Raw genomic sequence first — 24,950 nt, 5'->3', positions numbered from 1 at the left:
ATTGTTAGCCTTGCAGAGAAAATAGTAAAAATAAAAAATTACAGTTTGAAGAGAGTTTTTTAAATTGATACATATGCTTATCAAATTATCACTGCTCTTACCAGTTGTAACTACTATAGTGGAGATATTTTTTTTTTCTATGCATATTATCAATAGTATATTACAGAAAAGAATAAGAGATAAGTAGATAAATAATAGTTTGGTTTTATATATTGAAAATATATCTTTGATGAAATTAATAATAAAAACATGATAAAGCGATTTCAAAATATAAAATTTTTTTAAAAAAATTATAATGCAAGTTTTATCATTTTAAAAATATTTTTAAATTAATTCCACTTGATAGGAGTTAGTGTATATATTTTAAATTGATTTCTTTATATAACGCTTGTCTATAAAATATCAAATATTTATTAACAATTTATCCTCTCATTTAAATTTTTTTTTAGCTCCGTCACAGTTAATCGAGCTAAGTTTTAAGTTAATAATTCTTTGAATTAACGGGTTATTCAATTGAATTAGCTAAATCATAAAGATTTTAATTATAACTATGGTATGAATTCATAAAAAAAAAAAGTCGCAAGAAAAACTTGTTAACAAGTACATCAACGGGTGGTCTATTTAAAACGTAATTGGTGAGAAAGTTAAGAATTTACAAAGATTTAAAACGTAATTGGTTCAAAAACTTAAAAAATAATAATAACAAAAAAGAAATTACAGCTGGCGAAAAAAAGGTGTTCCTTTTCTTTATAAAGTGTTAGGTTTGAATTAGAAAGTGGCTTGGCAAAAGCCAGGCAGGCTTGGCCATCTGCTGTAAAGTTTATTTTTATGATGTTATGATGGCATGGCATGGCATGGGACGGCACGGCCATGATACATGTACGCACTACGTCATTTACGACGGGCCACGCGGGCCCCTACCATTGGGTGGTTTGCAGTAAAGACAATCACAGTCCAACAACCCACGTGGCTAGTCACTATCGGTTAATAATTTCGCGGGAAACACGAGTCAGTATTGCTGGTGAGGTACATTAAAAAAGCCCAAAATATCTGGACCCCACAACACTTACGTGTACATCAAGGTGCAAATGAGCAGCCATTTGAACCGCTTGATCTCATCCATCAACTTGTCTTCACTAACACACCTCTTGTTAGAGTTTGATGCTTCTCATATTATTATCATCCAGATTTAAATATATTTTTTTTAAAAGTAATTCATTGATTAATAGAATTATAATATTTCATTATTAGTTTTTTATATTTTGAGTTCATGTTGATTATTCTTAGCATTTCCAATCAGTGATTTTATGTTAAAAAATTATTTTTTTAACATAATTATTATCCAAATTTAAATATATTTTTATATTATTAGATTGTTTTGATGTGCTAATATGTGTGTGTATATATATATATATTATTTTGATGTATTTTTAAATAAAAATTAATTTAAAAAATAATTACTATCGAATCCTATGAATTAATTTAAAATATTAAATATTAAAATTCTTATGAAATTTCTTCATGGTAGCTACTGGCAATTGCCTGCTCTTCAACATTCAAATTCTTGCTGAATTTATTTAACTAGATTAGTACTTTGGTGGTGGAGGATTTGGTCAAAAGAATCATATAAAAAAAGAAAGGAGGCAAATAATTACAAAATTTTTAGCCATCTTAGACTAATAAATAAATAAATAAATAAATAAAAGTTAGGTCACCCTATTCTACAGGGTCAAAGACAGCAAAAGAGGTGTTAATTAGGTATTGGTCAGCTAACCTTCATGATTAAACCCTTGATTTGATTCTTCGTCCTTGTAATTGATTTTCCACTTGTCTTAATCACTAATGTTAAAGTCCACGCGCGCCCGTGTATTTCTTTTAAAAAAATTAATTTCTTTATGATTTTCATGTTTTGTTTTGATACGAAAATATAAAAATAAGATTTAATTTATAAAAAAATATTTAAATATATTTTTAAATAAAAAATACTTTAAAAAATAATAATTATTATAAAATTAAATATTTTGTTAGTTAAAATCTTAGAGTGATTAACGGCTGACTAGTTCAAACAAATATAATCAACCATGTAAATTTTAATTTTTTTTTAATCAACCTGGTCAATCCATTCAACCTATAATCCGCAGCTAACCACGGTTGGATTTAATAAATATGGTGTTCGCCAGCTCATCTTTATGTTAATTTCAACTTCTTCTGGATGCAACATCCATTGACTATAAGCTTCTAGGCCATGGCAACATCACTGATTATGTTCAGAACTTTCTCGAGATATTTGCACATTAATGGACGACTTAACAGGTAACTAATTGAATTTTCTCGCAAAATACAAAGACAAAAGACTTGGAAATTTCAAAGAAAGAAGATGTGAAATCAATCACCAAGAACAAAACTTTGTTTTCAGCTGCACTGCCATGGTTGACCCAACTGCATTTCTAGCATCCAAGGTGCTTCCTCTCTTTTATCTATTTCACGTCGTGTTTTACACGTGTAGTTTTGCTCTGGGAGGGTCATTATGGAGGAGTTAATGCTAGAAAGGGACATTTTACATCCTATATGATCATGTGAAAAACGAAGATCCTTGTTCTTGTTCTTCTTTTAATCTGATATCCTGTTCTTGCCCGCTTTCTACCAAAGACAATAATGGAGTCCCTTTTTGGAATCAAAGCAGTTAGGTCATAGTTATAAACAATCAGGATCGACGGGTTGGTTTTAGAAAATCAGCGACTCATAGTCTGGTTTGGGCTGATTTTCAGGTTAAACTAGAAAAGATATCAACTCGATGAAAAATCAATTGATTCGATTAAGTTTTTAGTGATTTGGTTATATCGGTTCAAAGTGGACGGAGCCAACTTCAAGGAATTTTTTAAAAAATCAAAACGATACTGAAGAATGAGATCAAAACACAAAGTAAATCTATTTCTCCAGTAATTCTGGAATGAATTTTAATATGAAAAATGTAAGCAGTGACAGCTCCCATGGCTTCATTTTCTAGGAATCCAAAGAGGAAAGGCCCGTTCCTGGATATTGACCAAACAGCAACATCACACTTGAGGCTTTTACGCCCTGCATCCCCGAGTTCTATAGCCCCATGGTGTAAGAAGAGGCCTGTGCTCATGCAGGGGGGTGGATTCATACCATCTTCACGGAAAATGTATTTATAGCTACAAAATATATACAAATTGTTTTGAAAATCTACAAATAGGGCACTGATATTGCCAAGCTGCTCAACAATACTTGCCGAGCCTCCTTTCTCTTTTACGTGCTGTGACTTTTGTATATTTTTTCAAAAGTTAAAACAAGTTCATCATGAAGCCCATAAATATATTTTTTCCTTGCCCTTCTCATCCTAGCCCCTTTTGGAATCAATGCAACCTCGCTCAGAATATATATATATATATATATATATATAACGAACTTTCCAGGAAACCACAGAAAAAGGGCTCATCCCTTGAATACTGGGCGAACCACGCCTGTTTACACAAGAATTCACACTCCAGGCTTTTATGTCCTATCCCCCATGTTCTAATTATGAAGCCCCGTGACATAAAAAAGGGGCTTGTGTTCATGCAGGGGGTTTGGATTCAAAGCATCTCCATGATAAATGTTTCCACAGGCACATGTACTTATAGGTACAATGGACACAGTTTGTTTTGAAAACCTACACATATGGGACTCATTATCATGCTGTGCAAACAACACTTGCTATGACTCAATTGTCATTTCCTCGTTCAAGAAGGCTTTCTGTGTTGTAACCACTGCCCCATGCCCTTTCCTTCCAAATCTGCTCTACTTCAACAAATGTCAACCCCACGGTCTCTGGGACATACACAATCACAAACACAAATGCGAGCACTGCTATGCAAGCGAGAATCACGAAGGTCCAACCTGTTCCCACTGCGTCAGCAACTGAAAGGAAAGTTTCGGCTACTATCAAATTGGAAACCCAATTCACAGTAGCTGACATGCCCCCACATATTCCTCGATATTGTTCGGGATATATCTCCGAGTTCACAGTCCATGGAACAGGTCCCATTCCTGGTGAGAAGAAAGCAATATACAAGGCTAGACCCAGAACTGCAATCCACCCGAAGAGTTCATTTGAAGACCCAGATGACTTGCCGAAAAATGCCCCAGCCAGAACGACAAGCGATGCAATTACACCAGTTAAGCTTGAGAGGGCCAACTTTTTCCTCCCAAAATGGTCGATAAGGTAAATGCCAAGAACAGTTCCAGCAGCATTCATGGCAGCGACAATGAGGGACAGGAGAAGTGCTAATTGGTTGGACCTAAAGCCAGCCATCTGCACAATGGTTGGGCTGTAGTACATGACCGTGTTGATTCCAGTGAACTGCTGAAAAGCCTGCAGCATCACAGATCTCTCAGTCATTGTATGTTATGGTGCTTGTTAAGGAGGGCTTCTATATACTGCCCGACATTTTGTCAAGCAGCTCTAGCTCATGCCTGTGTGTTTCAACAGGACACTCATGTATTTCATTGGAAATAATATCAAGACGATCCATATTACAAACATTGTCATAATACCAAAACCACCTAAACTCGTATAATAACTGAAATGTATGCTCAGTAAGCAGCAAAGGACTCAATATAGATTAAAGGCAATATAGCTCACACCTGTGAATTCTAATTCTTGAAAAAGAAGGAGTTAGACAAGGACCTTTGAATCAAAGCACAACAAAATTGATGCGATACCAGATTTCTATATCCAGTGACCTCAAGTGATCAAGGGAGAAAAACGATGATAGTCAACAGGTTTCTCTACCAAAACTTTTCTATAACAACTTCAACTAGTGCCTATCAACATGGTTTGGCCCAGAAAAGTACCCAGTAAATATTGTTTTTTACTTTTCATATCTTAGAAAAATAAGAAGAGATTCAGCATCTTGTTAAAACACTCATGATGCCATCTTCAAGGCATAAGTAGAAGAATATAAAGACTCGCATCCTATAATAACTCTCATAATTCCATCAACAGATAACACTGCTACTCTAAGAAATTATTATTTTCCTCGTGGAAAATACTATCAGATGGAAGGGGGAAAAAGAAGGAGAACCCGGTGTATAAATTGATTGCAAGTTTGCAACATTAGTGATGATGCATGCATGCCAACTTGTATTAGCAGCACATCGAACAATTAGTTTCAGTCATTCTAAGGGCAGCGATGTAATTTAGTAGAGGGATTTGCCATATCTTACCTGGAGTCCAGCCCCAGCAAGAAATGCAAGTCTAATTTCTTTTGATTTGAACACATCTGAGATTTTGACATCATTCCTTTTCTGGCGCTCTTCCTCTTCAGCAACAGAAAGGTTTTCAATTTCATCCTCCAACCGAGCAATGTCATATATTTTAGAAAGTATTGCAATGGCTTTAGCTTTGTCATTCTGCATATTAAGATCCGTGTTATTTAGATGCAAATGTGTGAGAAAAAAATAGCTCACGTTAAAACAGTAGTTAAAGAGTATTTTCTTCTAAAAATCATCCATGTTGTGTATACCTTCATGAAAAGCCACCGAGGAGACTCTGGCAAGCATAACATAATGCAGAACTGAACCACAGCGGGTACACCAGAAACTCCAAGCATCCACCTCCATGTTCCCGGGACCTATCAAAGCAATAACAACGTTAGAAAGCCATGAAGGATGGAAGAAAAAATAAATCTTAAAGTACAAAAAGAATGACCTTTTGATGCCCTAGAATGACCAATAATTTTATCCCTTGTTTTTTAACTATGAAATTAAAGTAATTGCAAATTTATGGAGCAAATAAAATTTTAATTTGCAACCCAAGAATTTAGCCAATTTCTGGTAGATTTTCACAAGCATGAACCTTCAAAGTAGTGCGCCAACCAAAGCAATTTTGTCCTTTACTAAAACTGAGATCAAACTCTGGATACTGTATCTATGTTTTAATACGTTCCATCTTTTAGCCTTGGCATTAAGGCAGTGCCAAAAGAAATTTTAAACAAACCAGAAGTGTATTTTTCATTTTCCATATAGTCATCAACTATCCCTCAAAAGATTATGAAAGGATGGATCACTAATGTTAACAGTTTCCAGGAGTCCTAGATAAGAAAAGGTCTGCTGATGCTCTTAAAAAAAAACACTATAACTGAAGAGTAAAATTCATTAGAAATGCCTCAATTATTCCATATTATTTTTCTACAAATAATTGGAAGTAAAATATAGAAACTTCATAAAGCTGCTCACGGGGGGGATCATGTTATTATATTATACTGTCAAACATATTTAATACATATGAGTAAGTAAACAGGTGCTAACAAGGAAAACCAGATTTATGCATAAAGATTGTACTTCATAAACATAAAGGGAAAAAAAGAAGTGATCTTATTATCAAGAGATTTTGAGGCAAAAGCACATGCCATTAACAACCAGGGCACCATGGATGATCTAAATTAGGCAGGAAAGAAAAGGACACTCCTTCAATGAGTTTCTCAGTGCCAAATATTAAAAAGGATCCCCAAATTCTATCTTGCTGTCTGTTCAAGCTGCACAATGGAAAACCTTTCACACAAGAATTTATGTAATGATAATAACACAATGTCCCTAAGCAATGACACTGCATCTGAAATAGAATCATTGCAGCAATTTGTTACTTATAAGAAGCCATTATACATTTGCTTTGTAAATTGATAAAATGATCTATTGCCAATTACTTGTTTAAATGCCTTTCACAGTTCCCTTTTCCCTTGTTCATAATGACGAGAAAACTTTAATGAAGTATTCCCAATGCTAGTTGGGCTCCTTCGCTACCAGTTCAGTGATTGTGAACTACTTCAACAGTAAACCATGCATATAATTATACTAGTGTTTTTTTCTGATATGGATCATAAAGAGATGCGAGAGGCCCTTTTTGCTTAAACTAATATTCAAGTAACCATGTAGACCACAGATCTTTCCAGTTTTTGTAACATAGAAGACCAAATGAACATGAAAAGAAACATTCAGTGAGAACTGTTTCGGATAGAAAGAATACCAGAATTTCATGATAAACATTTTTACAGGCAGAGAATCAATAACTCCAATAGACAAATGTTTTTAGGCAGGATGCCGAACTGTATTCAAACAAACTGCAAAATAAAGGCAAAAATTAAACTAACCTCAGTAAAAGCAAGATTTACGAGATAGGAAAGAAACTGTCCACCAGTAATCATAAGAACATTTGTGCTCACTAACCCTCCTCTTACTTCTGATGGAGATGCTTCTGCAATATATACAGGAGCAGTAACAGATGCTATACCCACACCCAGGCCAACAAAAAGTCGTCCCAGTATAAGAACATAGGGATCCGGGGCGGCTGCCATAACAACCGATCCAGCTGCAAATACAACATCAGCAAGAAGGGTAGCTTTCTTGCGTCCATAAGCATCATTGATCCAACCACCGGCTGCAGCTCCTATTATTGCGCCAACCAATGCCATACTAACAATGGTTTCCTGCCAAGTTTAAAAATCATTATGATGGATAACCAATCAAGACCTCCATATTACAGCATAATCATTGACATTTATTTGATTATTTGAATTTTTCAGTAGTTCTAGTAATCTCATTATTTCTCAGTTAGTAATTAAAGTATTCGTACCTAGAAATTCAGTTTCGATTTCCTATTTAACCAGTTCTCCTCACTTTAAGAAAAAACTAAGCAAAATAACGCAGATAAAATCTTGAGCAAGACTCAGAAACCCATTATCTTACCAAGCAATGTCATACAACGGTTGTTTCCTGCCGAAACGAAAAAAGGTTAACCAATCAAGACATCCAGATCGATTACATACATAATCATCTACTTTTCTTGTTATTCAAAATTCATAGTACAGGAACTTCATTATTTTCCCATTCAGTAATTAAAGCAGTTGTCATTACAAACTCAGTTCTGTAATGGTTATTTTCACTTTTTTGATAACCCCATCAAAGAAGTAACCCAAAATCAAATCTTTAGCAAAAAAATCACAAAAAAATGTTACCTGTAGAAAACTACTCTGATTAACCACCTCAAATTCATCTTTTATATACAAGAGAGCCCCTGAAATTACACCTGCACAATCAACATTTTCTCATCAAATAACACGTCATCTAAACTTTAATAAATTAAAACACCCATTTGCTAATTTTTTGAAAAAAAATAAATAACCAAACGTTTGATATATTTTTCTCTTCCTAACCAGATTGAACCAGAAGGATAGCAAAAAAGAAAGAAACAATTGATGTTTACCTGTATCGTAGCCAAAAAGGAGACCACCAATGCCAGCAGCAACAGTCAATCCAATAACATAGGAATTACTAAAATACGACATTCGTCTCTCCGGAAACATATCCAAATACCCTGAACTTCCCGGCAAGTAACTGGAACTTCCCGGTGAAGACTGGATCGTCATTTTCCTCTCTTTCAATCAATCAGGAACCACCAATCAAAAGAAATTCTAATAAATTAAGAATAAGGGCTTGTAGTAGGTGATGAAACAGTGATTAAGCAAACAAATTGGAGAACTAAAAAAAAAGATTAATAAGGAAATGAAGTTGATGCTTTTGATTAGACTAAATGGTCAGGATCTAATCTAATCAAATCAAGATTATTCAAATCAAGATTATGCAGGTGAAATCAAGCAAAGGCAACGTGGGGTTTGGCCTTTCGGGTTTTGTGACTGAACATTGAGAATCTACGGGAAAATTTGAATGTTGAGATTTTCTCAGAAAAGTTTGGTGAGAAAATTGAGAAATTTAGACTCGACAGCGAGAAAGTGTAAGGAAAAACGTGACAGCAAGTTTTGACACGTAAGTTCTTTTCTGTCCGAATATAGCGTTTGATAAAAATAAAAACAACGAGTTTTTCTGCAAATTATGGTTGGTTACTTAGCTAAAAATAACAGACCAGTCACTTGAAAAACTATGTAGATGTTTGGAACTGAAGTAACGATCGAAATTTAAAATATTTTTTATTTATAAATATATTAAAATTATTTTTTTATTTTTTAAAAATTATTTTTGATATAGCACATCAAAACAATTTAAAAATATAAAAAAATTAACAAAAAAAAATCAAAATTTAAATAAACGTAGTTTGTATTGCATTCCCAAATAAGCTTGTGTACATGGAAGGTGGTTTTAAAAAAAAATTATGTTTGTTTATTATTAAAAAAATTAATTAATAAAAGATATTTTTTAATTTAAAAAAAAAATTGACTTGTTTTTTATGAAAATATTTTCTTTTTTAGGCAGAAAACACTTTCTATAAATTATAGAAAATTCAGAAATATCTTGTTATTTATTGATTATATAAAATTTTGTCTTTGGTTTTTTGATTACTGTATATTTTATTTTGATTTTTTTTAATTTCATCCTTTAAAATTTCATTTAGTTTGATTTTTTTTATAAATTTTGATCCTCATTTTTTTTATTGTTATTTACTTTTATCTTATCATTTTTTTTATTAAAAAATTTTAATTATCATATTCGGCCCCTATTCTTTTGGTCTCTATTTATTTTTATTTAAAATAATTTATGAAATTATATTTTTTTATTTCATCCTCTGTTTTTTTTATCTGTAAGATTTAATTCTTGTTCTTTTAATAAGCTTGAAAATAAATTGAAACATTAATAAATTATTTTTTAGTCTGTTTTTTTATGTCTTAACTAAACACTATAAAGTATTTTCTAACTCATTTTTTATAACACTACTAAACATCGTAAAATAGGCTTAACACCAAATGAATATAGAACTAACAATTTTTCTAAGCCCCATATAGACTACTAGATTTTATTTGTTTGTTTTTGTGACCCTTAACATGAAATGTTAAGTTTAAGAATATTCATTTCTCAATACATCTACACGTATAAAAGTATTATAAGAACCCACTACTTTTCCATCAATATTAATGATGTATAATAAATATATATTATTCATTAATAATATGCAAGGGATATTTATCATCCTTTAATATTACCAGAAAGAAAGTTACTTTCATATTCCTTCTATCAATAAAATAGCAAGACTTATAGGCTGTAAATACCTAATGAATCATTTAAGCTCTAGGTTCATAATTTGTATTATCTACTGCATACATATTCCACAATATCTCTCTTTAAAATATTATTGCACTCTCCCTCTTAGAAGAAACTTATTCAAGTATTTGAAAGTCCTAAAATCTATTAAACATAATTTTTCCAAGTACCATTCATCAATCATATTGGTTTACCAGACACCGATCATCTTAATTAGGGAGAATAAATAAAATTACTAAAACTAAGATATTAATTGATTATTCAACATGTAAATCTTGCTTCTAAACTACTTGAATTTTTTAGAACCTCATCAGTTATATTTAAATTTTATATTAGTTTAAAACATTATTATTATTTACCTATAATATTTTTTTAATGAAAGGCCCAATAAAGTACAGGTTTCGTTTCATGAAGGTAAATTTTTTCTCTCCTTAAATTCAACTCTATCTTTTTTTAATATAAAATCTCCAAATAAAAATTTAAAAACTCCATCATCGATTCTCCTTTAAATTATGAGAATTCAAATCTTACATAAAAATATTATTATAAATTTTTAATTTTAATGTGTATAATTATTTTTAAAATAAGTAGATATAATCTCAATACATGAAAAGGCTCCTTAAAAATTCATGGCAGCAAAACAAGGGAAAAAAAAAGAAAAGAATAGTTGTATTGAAAGGTGAGGTAAGAAGAACTACCGTGGTGACCTGCCAGTGAGATTAGAGAGTTTCTTTATTTTATGCACAGTTTTTTTCTTCTCATCCCTGTCAATGTTGCCCACGTGGCTTTTAGATAAGAATTAAGACAAAAGGCCAGCGGTGCCATCACGAGACAGAAATTTCCTAACGTACAGAATCCTTTATGTACTCGCTTTCTGGTTTGTTTCGACCCGTATTTTTAGGAAATGTTATTAAACCCGTGTGTCCCCGCACTTTAACCCGACGGTCGTAGGCACGAGACATGGCTTGTGTCATTTAAATTAAATAAGTGTTGATTTTTTTGTTAAACTTGTTTGAAATATTATTTGATTTAAAAAAAAATTAAAATGATATTTTTATTTTTTAAAATAATACTTGAAACAATTTCTTTTTAGATTACCTTGATTTATCACTGTTCTTGACTTAGTCTTGAATTGGATTATAAATTAAATAGAACTTTATATCTATGTTTTTATGGATGCTAATTTTTTTTTGCAGGGGTGAACATCACTTCAAATAGTTTGAATTAGATAAAAATAAAATTAATTAAATGAATTAGCAGGTAAAAAAATCAAATTGATCTATTTGGTTTTATATTTGTTAAAATAGAACAAGCACAACTTGAATTAATAGATATCTGGTTCACTTATTTTTCACATGTTTTGATTTAACTAACCTTTAATTCATAATGATTTTTATGGTTTAGTTTGGTTTTTTTGTTTCTAGAATATAAAATCAAGATCAATATCGAAACAAGTTGATTTTTTTAATAAAAAATCTAACTGAAAAATTAAAAAAAATCAATTTCAAAAATCAATTTAGTTAAATTTAGATCAATTTCGGTTAGTTTGTTCATTCTTAGTTTTTGGACTTTAATAAAAAGCTTTTATGATCAAATGTGCCTACCACGCGCTATTAGCTCGAGTTTGCTTTTCTTTCTAAGACAAGTATAAATTCGCGGTTCTTGTTGCTTTGCAAGGAAAGAAAGATTATGCTTTCAACTTTCAAGGCCCGTGAAATGCACGATTTTGATGATTTATACGGATGTAATTGTTTTTTTTATATATAAAGAAATATTAAATTAATATTTTTTTACATGTTTTTAAAAATAAAATAAAAATATTATTTTAATTAAAAAATATTTTTACAAAAATATCTTAACAGATTAGTCACTGCTAATAAACTAAAAAGGCTTGTGCTTTTCCCCAGTTTAAAATCAAGTTCTCTTGGGTTTGTTGTTAGAAAATTGATCTGTCACGCTAATTATCATATTTGGAGATAATATCAATCGCTTATCAGGTGATTAATATATTTGCTGCCCACTATATTGGGTAAAGCGTGTGATTAATTTGAAAAAAAAAATATTGAGAGATTGTTCTAATAACGAAGGAGGTTTGTTTATTTTTTCAATTTAAAATTTGGTTTTATATAAAACTACTTGTATTAATTTGTTGATATTTTTATATTATTTTAACGTATTCATGTTAAAAATAAAATTTTAAAAATAAAATTTTAATATATTTATAAATTAAAAATATTTTAAAAATTAGTTGCTATCATAATACTAATAAGCAAGCTTATAAACCAAGTCTTCCACCTTAACAGAGTTGAGGTGATTAATTGTAACCATATGAAAAAGTTCCAATATTGACATTAAAAAAAAAACAGTAAATGCAAAGAATACAATCTCATGAATCATCATAATCTATGCCTATCACAGTCAATCAACCACAAGAATTTCGTTGACTGCTCAATCTAGCAATGACATGTTAATTTTTAATTTTTAATTTTTATGAAACACTGTATTTAATTACCAAACAAGTTGAAGACAAGGTGACAAGAAGAATAAACTGCCTGACCACTTTACTCCTCTCCTAGAACAAGGCATCTTCGTCGCTTGCTATCTAGAGACCAGACTGCATAAGATGCAGGATGCTTGTCGATGGGGTCTCGGAAAGAAAATGTTTTTGCTTTGATTCTCGAAGTTTTAGATATCTTAGAATTCAGTCCCTCCATGAACATTGATGTTCGACAAGGGACCTAATTGTAGATATATTTTGCTCAGAAACTAAATTGAGAATCGATAAATAGATTGCTAATTTTAGGTTTTCCGATATTGAAGACACGACATGCCTGCAGAATTGTCTTCTTCCATGCATTCACTCATCTTGTCGCGCAAGATCGTGGTGTTTGCCTTCATGAGTTTAATTCACCTTAGGTGACATATGTGCCTTCGTGCATGTTGCTAAAGGTTATGAACAAGACAATATCACACATGTTGTTGTTCTAAATTCATTGCTCTGCAACAAAACTTCAATTATCGTGAACATAGGTTATTCACGTGGTAGGGAAATAAGAACTCACTTGGCTTGAAGTTTCGAGCTCAAGGTTTTTTGTTTTTGTTTTTTTAGAGCACATCTATATTCGAGGTTGATGACTTTTGATGATGCGTTTTAGATCATGTTTGAAGTTGTGTTTTAAATTCCCATTTAAAATTATTATTTTGAAAAAAATTATCAAATTTCAGCCTTATCAAAATTAAATGATTTTTAAATAACTATCAAATATCTATCTTTTAATCAACTTGTATTTTTTTTTATCAGCTTAACAATAATATCAAATGGAAACTTTGATGTTGATATAGGAGATGAAAATCTGTATGGTTTGAAATCAATTCTCTATTGTAATTGAATTTAATTATAGTGTTTGATTTAAATTCAATGGAATAATAAGTTGAATTCACATGTTTAGAAGAGATAAAAAGTTCATTTATTTTGTTTCTTATATTACCCTCGTTACCTTAATTTTATTTATTCAAAAGTCTTAAAAAAAGGGCTGAAAGGGTATTTTGAGAAAATTATTAATTTTTTTTTAGAATTGTAAATTAGAGGAGTTCACATTTGATTTATTATTGTAGCATTTTTAAATACTGAATTTCATTTTAAATTCAATTCTTAACATTTAAAAGAGGATTACAAACATGAGATTTCATTAAAATGTCTTAAACGAATTTAATTCAAAGGGTTCCAAGCATGGTGTATGCGTGTAAGTTCTAAACTCACAATACTAACTACTGGATATATAATCTAGCATGATAGATTTATTTATACACTCATTTTGAAAAACAAAATCAATATGAATTAATAGTTTAATTGCTTATTTGTTTACGAGTATGCTTGAGAAGATGATGCAAATCGCGTTTTCTTAAATTTTAAAACTTTTTTACTAAAAAATATTATTTTTATGTTTTTATATCATTTTAATGTGCTGATAAAAAAATTATTTTTTAAAAATAAAAAAATATTATTTTAATGCTTTTCTAAACAAAAAAATATTTTGAACTATAACTGTTATTGCAATCCCAGGCACACGTGAGGAGGTTTTTCTACTTGAAAGTATTAAAACTTGAGTATTCATCCATGAAAAAAGGAAATATAATCTCTCACCTTCCATTTTCCCCAAATGCACCATGGATGCTTCATCATCAACCTCTTCTCCCCACCAACGATATTGATTCAAGGCCCATCAGGCCGTAGAAATATGCTTCATTGATAGCCATCTCTGATTGCTAGCTGATGAACAATTGATTCAGAGTTCAAAACCCACTGGGCTTTGGACTTTGCTACAAAAAAAAACCTTTATTTATTTTAACAAATGTATGTATATTCCCTAGTAAATAAAGAATTTTTATCGTAATTGTCACGGGATTGATGAATTTTCCAACTCTCTCGTAAATTTTGAACCGCTATTGACAAGATTTTCCTCTATATCGATCTCGTCTTGTTTTGTTCATCATTTTCTGGTCTTCTTGCAGAAACATTTGCATCTGTCCAGAGAACTAAACTCTTTCAAGCAGAAGTAGCTGAGAACATGGGAAATCATACTTCTCTCCGATTATATGCCATAGAGAAAACCATTCCTTTCCCTGCTTATAAATCTGTAATGTTGTGATCACCATTGATATGCTACTTCTTGGTGAACGTGTTCATTGGTGTTTTGGCTTTGGCTTTGGTCATGCAATAAGAATAAAATCTTTGTGGATAAGCTTACACAATGATGGCCTCCTTGAATTTAGTTGAGGAGTGTATTTTAAATTATTTATGCATTTTTTAATGGTTTAAACATGGATATATATTTGATGTGGGATTAAAAAATTAACAAATTTTTATGATGAAAATCAATTAATATTTTTAGGGATTGAAAAGCCTATCCTGTGAATAGATAGAGATAAATGTTTCATGCTACGTTTCGAGTTAGATTGTATTTTTTATGAATGTAAAAATAAATGTTCACGTAACATCAATGTTTTAAAAAAAATAAAAAAAAATATAACAAGTTAGTAACTAAAAAAGGTTGCACTTGTTGACAACGCAGTGATCCAAAAAACAAACAAAAATAAAATACCATAAATCGAGCATCTCATGCTTACTTTCACATAATTAATTTAATTTAATCAAAAAATAAAATTCTTTTTAGACAAGCTAGATTCAACAAATGTAGAAAAAAAAATCCGAATTAACCCTTATTGCTTTCAAAACCACAAAAAATCCCATAGAAAATAACAAAATATTAGTAAATGAAATTGAAAAAAAAACTTAAAAAATCTCTTAAACCCGTAACCCGTTAAATTATAGACCTGGACTAAATTAAATAGCTCAACACATTTAAATGCCAAAGGATAAAATCAATAAATTTAATTCAATTAATAAATTTGCAATAAAGAGAATATGAATGAAATTTGAAGTACAACAAATCTTAGGGGCTGATTTGATTTTTTTAAGGCCAACACGAAAATCGAGTAGGAGAGAGAGAGAAATAAAAAAAAACAAAAGGTCATACGTGCCACCCCAACCACCATTGGGCTACGCGCGCCATTTATTTTTGGAGGGGATATCGAGATGCTTTGTTCACTACCTTGGAATCATGGTTTTGATCGTCAGACAATGCCACACACGTCGTCTGAAAGGAGCGGATACCGTTAACATATTTTTATTCTTTTATTTACTAAATTATCCTATTGTCTTCAATGACACTCAATAACTACCAAATCATCACATTGAAATGATAAAAGAATCCTGAGTCAAAGATATTTTGTTTTTCAATTTCCAAATGCAATGAAGTAACTTGTTCAAAAATTAAGTTAAAGACTAAAAAGTCCATTGACCCGAGTTATTTTTTTGTTTTTCAAAGACAATTAAGTAATCATACTATGTAAAGAAAATATAAAAGTATTGTGTAGCTCCTTTCTTTCTAGTAATGACCAATATGTTATGTGAAATAAACTATCTTACCCTTAAATCCAAGCCCTCTTGTTAGTTTGCTCACCAAAAAATAAAATTAACATTTTAATTTGCTTCATCTATATGTTTTTTAATTTCCTCTCATTTTGCATAATTTATTTAGTATTTTCTTAATATAGAATATTTTGAGCGTGGGTGATAATTAAAACTCGAGTCCACCTTCATTAATTACATGAGAATAAAGATAATGAATTTTAAATGAATATTTACCAAATCGAAATTGATATAACAAAAGAAAAGACAGATTAACAAGATCTCAATCGAATTTTTGCTCAAAAAAACTTAAATTGTATTATATAAATCTAATAAATATTCTTAAATACAAGTATATTACTAATCTTAATCAGTAAAATTGCATTTCATATTAAAAAAATATTGAATTGATGCTTTTTGATGATCTGATTTTAATAATAAAAAATATTTTTAAAAAACATTACGATATCAAACATATATTCTAGGAGGTAGAATATGGATGCCAAATTCTGTATCAATTTACCATTTCAATAGTAATGGAGGTTTGGTGCCCCTTTGATTTTTTCAAAGCCAAAGAAAGGCTCTTCCGTGGCCCTTTTGGTTTCTACTCATGATGCAAAGTCAAAGTAAGTTACCCTTGTAGATGTGATCAACATGACCAGCTTTGATGAATTCTAACCAGTGCTATGGTGCTCCCTATACTCAGGAAACGCTGCTCACACAGCTAAACTAGAGAGAAACTAGCTACTGGGATCGTGTTTCGTGACTTTCGTCGTCGGTTGAATAAAAAACTAGGTTGATCAGCAATTCGAGTTAATTTAGATTAAATCTAGTTGATTTTTATTTTATTTTATTTCAAAACAAGATAGTTTTGATTTTGATTTTGATTTTTATGGCTGCATAACCTCAGTTTACTTATTTTGACCCGCCGTAAATGGTGCTTTAACAGCTATGAAAAACAATACTATTCATCAATGCGAATTTTATTTCCCATTTATGACAATCACGCCACTTTTGCTTCCAGAAGTCACCTAACTCCATAATCCACATTCATACCTACTTATTACTCCACGTCTTCTTCTTCTCTTCTTCTCTCTGTAATTTAATTTCCTAATTTAATAGAACAAATTTATTTTATTAATTTATCAGATTTAATCCTCTCCGTTTCTCTTATCTGATCCCTCAAAATCCCAAGGCTTTTTGGGGTCTGCAGGGATGGATTCGGAGGATGATATGATGGACGCGAACGATGTCGAATCAGTTGATGATGGTTTCTTTAGTGGTGAGATAGAAGATGATGATTACAGTGATGGTGATTATTATGATAATGATGATGTTGATGATGATGATGATGATGGCCCTGACTATGATTTCATGGCTGAAGCTGTAGACGATACCGATGACTTGTCCTTCCGCTTTCAGGCAATCTTTGAATTTTGATTTTGGTGATTTTAGAGATAAAGTGTGTGGGTTTTTAGTGCTGAAGTTAATTGCTTTATAGTACTTAAGATGATGTGTAGGTTTAGGTAGGATAATTTTGTGGGATCAAGAAATAAATACTGGGTATTTAGGTTGTGATAGTGGAGGGATGCTGTAGTTGAGGATAGCTTGGGTTGTGTTGTCATGTTGCTTTGCTCAGGGTCTGTTTGATTGAAGAGGAAATTTGAGGGAAATATAGGAAATGAGTGAATGAAGGGATGTGCATGCGCGGCGTGATTGAAAAATTGGTTGGTTGATGAGAGGATACAGAATTTAGTTAGTTAAATTAGCTGAGTTTTGATTATTATGAGGATAATATGAATATTTGATAAATAATTTCGCTTCATGATTTTGGGTTATAATAGGAGAAACTTGCACCTAGCCAAAGCTACTATTTAGGACTTGAGAAATGAATAGATTTGAGGCATCTTTTTGCTTAAATTTCACCGAAGAGATGCGGAAAATGAACCAGTGAAATGTGAATTGCACATAACTTATTAGCTCTGGTGATTAAGTTTGAATAGTGAACTCAGTCTGCTTAAGCCACGTTGTGGTATTTGGTTTGGTTGCAATTTCCTACTTTACTAATATTGATTTAGGTGTAGGAGGCCATCTTTAGATGTGCATCTGTTTTCTGGCTAATTTAAAAATGGGAAGAAAGTTGTGATTTGGTCTTATGTAACAATTTGGTTTTGGAATCGTAAATGAATGAGCTTAACTGATTCTAAGTGTTGTATTAAGCGCTGGGATGTTTCTCTTTGTGTTTCATTTTCTCCTCCTTTTGTTCTCTTCTTTTATTGCTTTTCCTCACTACAGAAACAGAGAATTTGGTTATTGTTTTCCTTTCCCCCAAATTTGTGTGAAATGAATATGGTTTTAAATTAATTTCTATAATGTTACACTTGTCTTGATCTTGTAGTTATGCTTCCATTTTTTAATGTTTTTTTTTTCACCGACCAACTTAGCTTAACCATAGAGAGTTACCAAGGATATTGATTTAACTAGCCAGGCTTTATTTTTCATAATGTAATGAGGGACTATGCTTTTTAGGTATTGGAGATGGTAGCCTGTCCATTTCAGTATGGTTGTTTTTGGTAAGGGTTTCTAGAGACTTCCCCTAAGTATTTTGTGTTGTTTGTGATATCCTGATATCCTAGAGGGTTCAGTTGCTTCTATTCCATGTTTCGAAACTGCTATGAATGGCTTCATTAGGATCCAAACTTGTGTATGTTAACAGCATTTCTAGACTTAAAAGTCTTGGCACTTTTAAAAAGCTTGATCTTTGCAAATTAATTCTGTAACTATTGATTGAATTTCCTTGATTTACACAATTTTCTTGGGAACTGAACTGTAACACACTGTGTATCTAAATCTGTTGAACCAGAAAAAAAATATTCTTTAGGGGTTTTGGAATATCAATCCCTAAAGTTCGAAAGTTAAAATTGTTGCTTGTTTCTAATAGCTCTTGGTTTTGATTTTTCTTTATTTCTTTATTTACTCGCTTCTAATATTTTGAATGTGTTTTCTGTTTCAGCAAAGTTATACAGTCTTGAAGGAAGAAGATATACTTAATCGTCAAGAAGATGACGTAACAAGAGTGTCTACTGTCCTTTCCATAACAAGAGTTGCGGCAAGTATCTTACTCCGACATTATAATTGGTAAGTTAGCAGACCTTTTCTCGTTTGTTTGTTTTTATGGTTAGTTTGTAAGGGTGTAGACAATTGCTTCACAGCACATGTGAACTATTGTTTACAAGTAACCAGTGAATTACCTGTGGAAAATAATTATGGAAACTTCTGCATATTGCATCATCATATGAAAATGCTGCACCGTAGAAACGCTTCTTTTATCGTGGTGTCCTTATGAAATTCAGCATTGCAGGAGTGTTAGCAAAGTGCATGATGCATGGTTTGCTGATGAAGATGCTGTCCGGAAATCTGTTGGCTTGCTAGACAAGCAAGTAGTTCAGTTTTCTAATGCTCGAGAAGTAAGTGCTCTAGCTATATGAATTTGTTTGTTGAATTGATTTCTACAGCTTTGTTGTTGCCACTGTTTGTGTGTCTGCTACTTACACTGGTTGCTTTTATGGCCAGCTTACTTGTGGAATTTGTTTTGAATCCATTCCATCTGATAAGATTATTTCTGCTGCTTGTGGCCATCCTTTCTGTAATACATGCTGGTCAGGTAAATTTCTTTCCTTTTTTTTGGGGATGGTGAAGCTTCATGCTGAGATTTAAATTTCCGTTATGGATCAACTTCATCTGTGATTTTCAAAGCTTTTTGCATGGACTCCTTTCTTATGCTTTGTTCCAACAGTACATGCTTTGAAGTTTTGCTGGATTTAACACTAAATTTTAAAAGAAGTAGAGGAAGAAGGGGTAGGGGTAGGGTAAGTAAAGGTGGGAAATAGTGATCCTCCCCTTAATTAAATTTGTTGAGGAATTTAATGTACTTTCACCCTGTTAAATGATAGGATGTCTATGGAAGTTCAATTTCAAAAGCCTAAAGAGAGGAGATGGTTGATTGATTATAATTGGAAAAAGAAGAGTTGTAAAATTATAAACTCAATTTCTCTCTTGTTAACACTCCAGTTTTGCAATATTGGAATATTTTACAATCTAGAGGCATGGGTTATGGAAAACCCTCCAATCTCCTCCAGTTCTTTCTTTTCATCTTATAAAAATAATCCCGACACAAAATTGAAGGGTTCATTTCTCCATGTTGCCCTCTGTTTTCCCATTGAAGAACAATGTAAATACTTTGGTCTTGTTATGTTTGGATTTGTTGTCTATTATCATGTACTTTGTATGATGTATATCTGTCTGCAATTCTTGTCCTTCTGTTTCCCCTTCAATATGTTATTACTTTGTAAGAAAAGAACTTGCTTTGATTGCAGCAAGTTTTGCACATATCTTGTTTATTACTCTGTCTGCTGGAACATGTGTGCAATTGATAAACTTGAACATTTCATTGCTATTTTGATTAGTTTTTGCTTTTTCCTTGCCTTCCTATTATTCCCTATTGATTTTTGCTATCTTTTGCTCACTGTGGCAGGTTACATTAGCACAACCATTAATGATGGTCCTGGATGTTTGATGCTAAGATGCCCTGATCCATCTTGTCGAGCTGCTGTTGGTCAAGACATGATCAATTTGTTAGCACCTGGTGGAGATAAGGAGAAATACTCTCGGTACCTCCTTAGGTCCTATATTGAAGACAACAGAAAGGTGTGCCCTTGATATGGAACCTCGATATCTTGTTTCTGTATTTGTTATAATTCTCTGTTTGAAGTTTTCACTTACAGTGAGTTGCATCATCCCTTCTTCCACCAAATATCAGGACTCAAATTTGGTGAAAATTACAATACATTACTGTACAATTCATTCTGCCCCCCATTCCCCGTTCATGAGGTACCTATTATTCTGACCACCTTTATGGTGCTGTGCGGTCTGTGCAATCGTTTGGTGTATTTGGCTAGAGAGGGATCCTAGGATTTCCAAGGATCAGTTTATGTCTGCACAGTTGATGTGGGACAGAATAGTGTTTCTTACTTCATTATAGTCATGCTTCAGGCTCTTTTAGAGTTGTTTCTGTAGCTGGCTTTCAGCAAGATTGGGATGCTTTATTATCATAATTTTGCTACCCATTTCTTGGTTTGGAGGACAGCATATTCTCCCAACTGTTTCTGCATATTTCTTCTTTTCATTAATAAAATCTTCTGTGATCTAGAAAAAAAATTATTCTAACCCCCTATCCTTTTCTCTATCTTTTTGTTTACTTTCAGACCAAGTGGTGTCCTGCTCCAGGATGCGAGTATGCGATTGATTTTGCTGCTGGTAGTGGAAGTTTTGATGTTTCCTGCCTTTGCTCACATAGCTTTTGCTGGAATGTGAGCATATTCTTCATGTTGATAGTGTCACCGTATTACATTCTGTAGAAATTAACTGTCGTGTAGTGATTGGTAATTGCCGTTGGATAATTGCAGTGTGCAGAGGAAGCTCATCGTCCAGTGGACTGTGGAACGGTGACAAAGTGGATTTTGAAGAACAGCGCTGAGTCTGAAAACATGAATTGGTAGCAAATTTATATATGCGTCAAAAACTATATATTGTGATTATGCCATGATAGATACTTATTTGCTCCCTTTATTGATAACGGCAATAAATGTCAACACACACACACGTGCAGAGCTGTAAGAAGATGATGTATAAATAATGGCTACATTAATAACTGGTGCTGCTTTATGCTGATTTTATATTTGATTACACTCAGGATACTTGCTAATTCCAAACCTTGTCCAAAATGCAAGCGACCGATTGAAAAAAACCAAGGGTGCATGCACATAACATGCACCCCACCTTGCAAATTTGAATTTTGTTGGTAAGTTCTGAATTTTGTTGCAGAAACCTTTGAAAATTGATTATCCTCTGGATGAAGTTTTGTCTTACCTCAATGGGTAAATGCAGGCTGTGCCTTGGTGCATGGTCAGATCATGGTGAGAGGACAGGTGGTTTCTATGCTTGTAACAGATATGAGGCAGCCAAGCAAGAGGGAGCAGTAAGTGTGCTAATATCGTCAGTTATATTAGATCTACCTAATGTACTGTGGTAATTCTTTGAAATAGTGGTAAGATAGCTGTTTCTCTTATGTATCTGAAATTCACATTATTGCTTCTAGTATGATGAGTCAGAGAGGAGGCGAGAAATGGCAAAAAATTCTTTGGAGAGATACACCCATTATTATGAACGATGGGCAAGCAATCAGTTGGTATGCTAAAGTTTTGCTAACTTATTGCTATTTATGTCAAGTTACAGCTTATTTATTATGTAGTTATTTTCCCATGTTAAAGTTTCTGCTCATTTCTATGATAGGTTTCTGGTGTTGTAACTGTTAATTTGCTTTCTTTATGGCTGATCGTGTTAATTTCCCTACTTTCTGTTGGTGCTTTTAAATGCTTATTTGGCTGCACTGCACTTCGTTAATTTTTTTGTTTGAATGTTTTGGATTTCTTTAAAGTTAAATTTGTTAATTTTTTCGGTTTCCTTGCAAGTTTTGGATGTCCTTTGCCTGCACTGAGTTAATTGTTCTGTGTTTATGTGGCAGTCAAGGCAAAAAGCTCTTGTAGATTTACATCAAATGCAGACTGTACATGTACGTATCTTGTTCATACTATTTTTTATACGTATGCACATTTTGTATTGTCAAATGTTCTGAATCTTTTAGCTAACCGCTGAAAGATATCAGAGTCCCTATAACTAATGATTTCTTGAATTTTCCAGCTTGAGAAGCTTAGTGACATCCATTGCACGCCCGAGTCTCAGCTGAAGTTCATAGCAGAAGCCTGGCTTCAGGTGAGTTGTCATCGGAGTTTTGCTTTTGTTGTGGGAGGAGGGTTTTTTTTTTTTGGAGGGGGGAGGGGGGGGGGTTATTGGAATAAAGGGGAATAATAAACCTCTATTATATTTTGTCTTTCTGTACTTGTAGATAGTTGAATGCAGGCGAGTTCTGAAATGGACCTATGCGTATGGGTTTTATCTACATGAGCATGAGCATGCCAAGAGACAGTTTTTTGAGTACTTGCAAGGTATGCATATGATAAATTATTTACTGAGTGACTGTATGAGACTGGTTGCGACTTGCTTGCCTAACAGCATGCACCCCTTACCATAAGAGAGGTGGGGTGGGGTGTGTGTTTTGTGGGTCCAACTTGAGTTTGTGATTATTCAAACCAAGCGAGGATAAAAAAATGAGAGAAAGAACTGCATTGGGTTTATCTGTTGGTTCTTTATGGGCGCCATTGTTAATAGAATAATCTTGTCATTCTGTGCAGGTGAGGCTGAGTCTGGTTTGGAAAGGCTTCATCAATGTGCAGAGAAGGAATTACAACAGTTTCTTGCTGCCGATGGCCCATCAAAAGAATTTGATGAGTTCCGGACAAAGTTAGCTGGGCTGACCAGGTATTGTAGCAAATTATTTGTTAACATGTAATTTATATCTGTGGTGCAAAGGATACAGGTTTAGCCCGTTTAGGGGTAAATTGTTTTGCCCCATGGAACATTCCTTTTTGTGAGAAGATAAACTTTGCTGCATATGCCTTGGTTATGCTTAAGCTGTTCTGGCCACAAAACATCAACTGCATGGCTAGAAGGCTTACGGAAGGGGATAGTTGACAGTTGTTTAGATTTCACTTTTAGAATTTCCATGTGTACATGCGTAATTGATATATGAACTTTTTTGTCCAAAAATTCTATAACATCTAACTACTTTTTGTGCAATAAAATATAGATTTAATCTGTGAAATTGTTTCCAGTGCTGCAGGTTGCCATTGGCAACTTAATGTGCCTTTTTTATCCACGGATTTGGGGATGTGTAATTAGGAGAGTAGTTCTTGTATGCTTCTGAAATAGCTTGAGAAAGTAAGATGATTGTAAACTAAGTGAGCGTCCATGTATAATGAGTTCTATCGCCTAAGTAGGCAGCAGCACTAGTGCTTTATTTTGCCTCCAGGCCAATAGTTTTGTTAAATGTCATTATGCACAGTAAAGATTTATCTCCTTCTTTTTTAAAATTTGTTGAATTATATATTTGTTTAAGCATTCAGGTATAGCTGCAATTATACTACTAGCATTAAAGCCTCTCTTTGTACACCTTGCATCAGTGTGACGAAAAATTATTTCGAGAACCTGGTCAGAGCATTAGAGAATGGCCTAGCAGATATAGACTCTCAAGGTGCTTGTAGCAAGACCACGAGCTCAAAAAATGCCAGTGTCAGCAAAGGGAAAGGTGGCAAGGGAAAGGGTGGTAAAACTGGTGGTTCCAGCAAAAATGGAGATGATTAATATTCCAGTTCCAGTTCCAAGCTGCTTCCACATGCTGGGTATGCTGCCACTGCCATTTAAACTTTCTAAACCCATGTCTGTGGACATTGGAACCTTCTTGGAATAACTACTCTCCAAGCAAGTTAAAAGAATGGGAATTGCGGTGGATTCTTTCCATTTATGGTTTGATGGCTCATCCTTTCCAGAGGATTGGAAGAATTACAAAAAGCTTCTGATTGGAATCCTTGTGTGGTTTTGAGTCAAGCGCCATGTTTGGTGTACTGTATATAGTTATCTATCTTTGTCTATTAGCATATCGACCCTGCAACTTGCTTTTGTTGCTGGTAATTATATATGTATAGGAAATGTTCTTCATCTGTGAATCCAAATTAACTCATCTGTGAAACAGTAAAACTGAAGCTTCAGTGGTATTTTGCGTTGGTTTAACTTCCAAATTGATGTTGTTGAACAATTTGGGTTCTTGCTAGCGCCTAGTTCTATTTCAGTTATTAGCAACCCTCTGATTCTGTGCAAATATGAACCGAATTCAGCAATGAATAAAATCCAAGAAACGAAGTTCAGCTATAATTCATTGTTTTATGGTGATCATGTCTATCCGGCAGCCATGAAT

General features: G+C 32.8%; 2 protein-coding genes across 2 annotated transcripts; one reads left to right on the top strand and one right to left on the bottom strand.

The window, feature by feature from the left end:
• Positions 1–3,439: 3,439 nt before the first annotated feature.
• Positions 3,440–8,839, bottom strand: LOC133673245 (inositol transporter 1-like). Its single transcript, XM_062093983.1, has 6 exons — positions 8,264–8,839; positions 8,016–8,086; positions 7,152–7,487; positions 5,529–5,636; positions 5,230–5,415; positions 3,440–4,375 (listed from the first exon to the last, which is right to left on the bottom strand). The coding sequence occupies exons 1-6, from the start codon at positions 8,424–8,426 to the stop codon at positions 3,725–3,727; spliced, it is 1,515 nt and encodes a 504-aa protein (XP_061949967.1). The 5' UTR covers positions 8,427–8,839; the 3' UTR covers positions 3,440–3,724.
• An 8,155-nt stretch (positions 8,840–16,994) lies between these two features.
• LOC133673368 (probable E3 ubiquitin-protein ligase ARI7) lies at positions 16,995–24,774 on the top strand. The gene is made up of 15 exons (XM_062094117.1): positions 16,995–17,443; positions 19,035–19,159; positions 19,383–19,488; positions 19,595–19,685; positions 20,556–20,728; positions 21,286–21,390; positions 21,487–21,575; positions 21,774–21,881; positions 21,968–22,058; positions 22,179–22,268; positions 22,605–22,652; positions 22,781–22,852; positions 22,986–23,085; positions 23,332–23,458; positions 24,160–24,774. Exons 1-15 carry the CDS (start codon positions 17,237–17,239, stop codon positions 24,338–24,340), a joined length of 1,713 nt encoding a protein of 570 aa, XP_061950101.1. The 5' UTR covers positions 16,995–17,236; the 3' UTR covers positions 24,341–24,774.
• Positions 24,775–24,950: the final 176 nt, after the last annotated feature.

This window comes from Populus nigra, chromosome 14, assembly GCF_951802175.1.
Source record: "Populus nigra chromosome 14, ddPopNigr1.1, whole genome shotgun sequence".
In the NCBI taxonomy this organism is placed as follows: Eukaryota; Viridiplantae; Streptophyta; class Magnoliopsida; order Malpighiales; family Salicaceae; genus Populus; species Populus nigra.
The sequence above is the reverse complement of the archived record's forward strand: the minus strand, read 5'-3'. Positions and strand labels throughout refer to the sequence as shown.

Excerpts from the sequence above, each read along its gene's own strand:
- LOC133673245 (XM_062093983.1), bottom strand. The coding sequence starts at position 8,426 with ATGACGATCCAGTCTTCACCGGGAAGTTCCAGTTACTTGCCGGGAAGT. Across the intron at positions 8,087-8,263 it reads CCTTTTTGGCTACGATACAG|GTGTAATTTCAGGGGCTCTC; the intron begins GTAAACATCAAT and ends TTGATTGTGCAG. Across the intron at positions 7,488-8,015 it reads ATCAGAGTAGTTTTCTACAG|GAAACCATTGTTAGTATGGC; the intron begins GTAACATTTTTT and ends TAAACTTGGCAG.
- LOC133673368 (XM_062094117.1), top strand. The coding sequence starts at position 17,237 with ATGGATTCGGAGGATGATATGATGGACGCGAACGATGTCGAATCAGTT. Across the intron at positions 19,489-19,594 it reads AGTTTTCTAATGCTCGAGAA|CTTACTTGTGGAATTTGTTT; the intron begins GTAAGTGCTCTA and ends TTTTATGGCCAG. Across the intron at positions 19,686-20,555 it reads CTGTAATACATGCTGGTCAG|GTTACATTAGCACAACCATT; the intron begins GTAAATTTCTTT and ends TCACTGTGGCAG.